The following is a 5,309-nucleotide window of genomic DNA, read 5'->3' as shown; positions in this document are numbered from 1 at the left end:
TCAGTAAGAGTTAAAATGTTGCAGGGGAGTTTGGCTCCAAAGTCTCTGAAGTTCAAATCCGCCATTGTAGCTTGGAGAAAAGCCGTGACTTCCTCTTACTGGATGAATCGAGTTCACTTCATTAAAGGAATTCGGATGATTATTTATGTTATTCATCATGTTCAGACTTCCAAAACCATTTGGATTTTGGGCACTCAACTGTTTGAGTCGCTCTTGAATTTCATTCTCCAACGCTTTCTCTACAACTTTATTCTCCTTTTTCCATTTCATTCTCCGGTTTTGAAACCATATTTTCACTTGTTTTTCAGTGAGTCCTAGGGACTGTGCGATCTCAATCCTTCGCGGTCGGCAGAGATACCTGTTGTAATGAAATTCTTTTTCCAGCTCCACCAGTTGTCTTGTGGTGTAGATAGTTCGATTTTTGTCTGCGTCCGGTTTTTCTTGAGGAACTCCTTGAGTAAAACGAAAAATTATTTCAGTTAATCTCTAGCAAAAATATCTCAGTATTTATTTTATCAAGGTGTCTCGTCATGGTTGTGTGAATCTATAACAAAGAAATAACAGTACATGTCGACTTCTTTATTTGTGCAAAATACTCACATTGGGAGCGAGTCTTTTCACAGGACTGGTCGAAAAGAAATCGAAAAACCACACTTTACCATTCCCTGATATTTCTAGTTCAAAGACCATAAATAATGCATAATCGAATAAGTGTGACAAAGGCCTGAGAACAATACTCCGAATTTGTTGTATGACAGCATTGAAAACCACTTGAAAGGGATAAACCGTTCTCCAACTTAACCAATATTTTACTGAAAGACAGAATTATTTGGAGGGAAAAAGACCGTTTCCCTTGCGACGATGTGTTAAAGTAGGATTTGACCCCGACAGCTTGAAATGAAGTACAGTACACAGTGTTAAATTTACGAGCATCACAAACTACCACAGAAATGCTAAGGCCGAGTTACGTACGCCGTGTGCCTCTGTTAATTTGGTGAATGTGAGAGTTACTATTAGAGGCTTTTTTTTCTGGTTTAAAATAGTCAAAAGCAATACCCCTGATGGCATTTGCTTGCTGATATTTATGGAGGTGAGAAAGCGGACATAACTGAATTGTTGACCTACCTAATGAAGAACTTTTATGGGTGTTCTTCGCGCTCACTTAGAATGTCATAAATTCACAAACTCTGGTATTTAGTGCGGAGCGTTAGAAGATCTTAGACCTTGAATGAAACAACAAAATCAACGGGAAAAGTATCATTCTAAAGGACAGAAGACTATTGTTTGGCTACCAATTCCTCTAGGTCCGTGAAAAAAGTCGTTGAATTGGATCAAAAGAGGACGCATTAACGAAGCTCTTGTTTTGCTTCTTCCTCCTCTTCTATCGTGAATTTCAGCTTCAAACGGTCGAGCATACGATCCAAAGTCAAAGACAAAACTCTGAAATCCTGACTTAAACTAGGAACATTCCCGACAATTTATATCGATAACCAAGCAAAAGACAGTTCTCCACAAGAAGCAAAATCTTTGTGAATTTGAGGCGCGTGTGGAAGCGGACAACTTGCAGATTCAAACTATTGCCACATTAGCGGATTTTCCTGACTTTAAAATAGAACGTTTTTCGCAAGACAGGTTAAAGTAGCTGAGAATAAAGTGTTCTGTGGTTAATTAGGACATTTAGAGGGTTCAGAACATTATTTCGGACAACGCACAGCAAGTGCTCACGGATTACCACACTTTTAACATGGCGTCAGGATCAGTCATTTCAACTCCGGCGCCAATAATGTGCGAACGCCTTAAAACAGCGTAAAAATGTCTTTAGCTTCTGGTGCAACAAAATAGTAAAACCAATTATTTTTCATGGCGTTTTCACGTGGATCTGTAGGAATAAGGAAATCAGAATTTTTCGGTCGAAGATGCTGTTAGAAACAGAGTCGCACGAACACTTAAAAACGGAAACGCGCCAAGATGGCGAGAGCCTTCTGAGAGCCATTCTTTTCGTCTAATTCATAAATCCGCGAATTTAACACCAACAAAAAGCGACCATAACTAAACTCACTCTCTAAGAAATCCTTTAACATTTCAGAGACACGTATTTCTGTGTGAATTACCAGTGGAGAAACATGATGAATACCGTTTAGAGCATTGCTCACTTTGACCCACGCCCATTCGGTTCCCCTTGAAATATGCTTTTGGGATGCAAGCTCACAGTATATTCTAAATATGGATGCTGTTTCGTACCTTTTGTGCGAAATTCCTTCATCCATGGGTAGACTTGTTTTGTGGGCGAAATAGCAGTCTCCTCTCGCTGGCATGAATTATCGTTGGATTCTTTGCCTTCGTCACCTTGTGATTTTGCCTGGCAACATGATTGTATACTTTGCTTTTGTTGTTCCATATTTGTCCACTCTCTGTCTTTCTAAAAGGGAGGGTTTGAACAAGATGAATTTGTTTGTGATAATAGACAATGCAAAGTTGATCAGTTTTTTGACCTCTGAATGGAAATGAAGCCCTTTCGTTGACACGGCTCAAAAGCGATTGATTACTGTTATCCTTTTAGCTGTTCTAACTAAAGAAAGAATGATGTATGGTTTTCGAGCACGTGACTTGCTTTGGACCAATGAGGTGGCTTAGCAGTGTCTAAAGAGAGCAGTTTTGGTATGTAACGAGATACACAAAGTCCTCAGTGAGTTTTTCCGAGTAATTCATCATTTTGGGACAACATGTCGTTTTGGAGACAAATTTAAAGATACCGGTATCGGAAACGTAAATCTTCTTAGATGTCAAAACGTTTAACGGGCCTGCTTGACTCTCGGGCAGGAATAATCGACATAATTTCTTACAACACACCTAAGCCTTTTTTCAGTCATCCGTTCTCGCTTGTTTAAAGAATGCATAGATGTTTGCTTACTTTGATAACAAAATGGAGCCATTGAAGATTCGGAATATCACTCGGGGGAAGTCAGGAGCCCATGATGTGCTCCTGATGGGCTCCTGGGGAAGTTTAATCTTTTTAAATTTCGTGTTAAAGCACAATTCAACAACAAGGTCGGGGTCTTAATTGACTCTCATGAATGTGTTAGAGGAATCAAGAAGGATTGAACGCTTTGTTCTTGTCTAGAAAATTGCGTGCGTGGTCGTCTGTTTGTGCGAGGTATGGTTTGATACCTCATCGATCAAAAGAGAGTGTACTGTCAAAAGTGGGTTTCATTTGCCGCACTGGTTCTGTTAATTTCATCATGGCCTCTTCCTATGTAACAAAATCTCAATCAAATGTCGGACAAAGAGGTGTCTCAAGAACTCCGAACGGGGACAAAATGGCGGGTAATCGCTCTATAAATAATTTCTGTATTACCGCTTTAAACTTCTCCCACCGCTCATTACTTGATCACGAATTCCAACCCCTGACTGTTAGTTAGCTTTTAGCTTTGTCAAAAACACAAGGCAGCTACTTCTAAGACTGAAAGAAAAAAACGAGCGACAATTTTCCTGTTTGTTATCAGCTTCGTAATCCTTGAAGACAGCACCTGGCGTAATTGATTACTGTATTTAATCCGTACTCACACTTCCTACTGGTTAGATGTGACACCCGTATTTAACCAGGATTTGTGCGACTGGTTTGAGCGTATAATTGTGGGGCAAATTATCAGCAAAGAATTCATTGAAGGTACGAAATGAAGACTGGGGTTATAATCGAAAGTCATTTTCCCCATTGATGTAATTCAGTGCAGTGAAGAAAGACTGAAGATAATCCATAGTGGTGACATTATTGTCACGCTGTCGACCTCTTTGGCAAGTAGGTCAATTTTGAGGGTATAAAAATGTCTGAAGATGAAACAAGGGCGAACCGAACCGTAATAACTATCGACGGTCATATGCTGTGCGGATCACAAAGGCCAAATTCGTTGAAGGTTTCAAACCTGTTTTTTCAGGTTTTCTCATGCACGATTACATGAATATGCAAACATTCTGTTATTCTCGCGTTTTTTTCGGCTGTGAAATTTCTTTTGAAATTTAAATTTTCCAGGAAGAATGGAGACTAGACAGCTAGACTCCGTTCACTCCTTCTTATATAACAGTGTGAAAATTTCTAGTGGCGGTCTGGGGTCAGAAGTCTCTTATTTTATCTACGCATTCGTATTTCGAGACCTGTGTTGTCAGTTTTTTTTTTTTTTGCTCTTGGTTATTCCATGGCGCAGAATCAAGGTAAAGGGTTTCTCAAAGTTTATTTGTTGTCCAGAAAATGGTGAACAAGTAAAACACGGAAGGCGCTACTTTGTCTGTCGTTAATCAGTTTAGGGAGAGGGTGTAAAGGAAATCTTAATTCTTGGGAGTAATTTCACGCCTTTGAAGTGAGACGTGAAAATTCAGAGACGATGAGGCTGTCCATTTAGAAGGCGTAGTGACTTTTAAAAAAGAGATAGAACAGGAAAATGTCGCAAAATTACGTTCTAGTATCAGGATTGACCTTTGAGCTCAAATGTCGCAAATTGTTCTGTTGTTGTTTCTGTTAACTGCTATAGAATAGGCAACATTATTAGTAAGATCTCGTCGAAGTGGAACAGCAAACTATCAAACAGACATAGTTTGATGCTACGGACTCCGTTTAGAAAGTCTTTGAATTGTAACATTTTTAAGCTACATTCAAAACTTTTTAAACTACATTCAAAACTCATTCTCTTATTCAGTACACATTTTGAGATTTAATGTAATTAATTAGCATTTTTTCCCCTTAGTTTTTGAACAACAGTTTTTAAATATAATTTTGGTTAATTTTGTGAAAATTCTATGGTTTAAACGACGGAATTTTTATCTTTCATTCTTAATCAACATTATTGTAATTTTCTTTGCACAGATTTAATTTATCATGATATTGGATGTTATTGTTGCTCGTATCACTGTCATTCTTTAGTTGTCTTCCCTGTATCTTGATTAAAGTCGTAGTTTGTGTTTAAATTCTAAACCCCGACCGAGCGTTGGTCAAGACGGGAATCGAGCCCGAAACCTGACTTACGACAATCCAGAGAACTCCCCTGAACCATTTGATAGGCGCAAAAAGAGCAGAGATCCCTTTCTGCAATAGACGGCGGGTTTCGATCGCAGCTCTGGAAACAGGAATAACTTGGATACCATGACCGTCAAAACAAACGCATCAAAGGTGTTCACAATTATTTTCTATTTTCGTACCTTGAGCTTTTCGTCATCAAAGAAAACACGGTTTGACTAGTTTCGAAACTTAAGGTTCACAACAGGGTGACAATCAGACATAGTTTGATGCAGGAACTCCCGTTTGATGCTAGTCTGGTTTC

General features: G+C 39.0%; 1 protein-coding gene across 1 annotated transcript; it reads right to left on the bottom strand.

The window, feature by feature from the left end:
- On the bottom strand, nt 1–2,398 carry LOC137968901 (homeobox protein Hox-B6-like). The gene is made up of 2 exons (XM_068815370.1): nt 2,242–2,398; nt 1–452 (listed from the first exon to the last, which is right to left on the bottom strand). Exons 1-2 carry the CDS (start codon nt 2,396–2,398, stop codon nt 1–3), a joined length of 609 nt encoding a protein of 202 aa, XP_068671471.1.
- Nucleotides 2,399–5,309: the final 2,911 nt, after the last annotated feature.

This window comes from Montipora foliosa, chromosome 8 (assembly GCF_036669935.1).
Source record: "Montipora foliosa isolate CH-2021 chromosome 8, ASM3666993v2, whole genome shotgun sequence".
Classification (NCBI taxonomy): Eukaryota; Metazoa; Cnidaria; class Anthozoa; order Scleractinia; family Acroporidae; genus Montipora; species Montipora foliosa.
The sequence above is the reverse complement of the archived record's forward strand: the minus strand, read 5'-3'. Positions and strand labels throughout refer to the sequence as shown.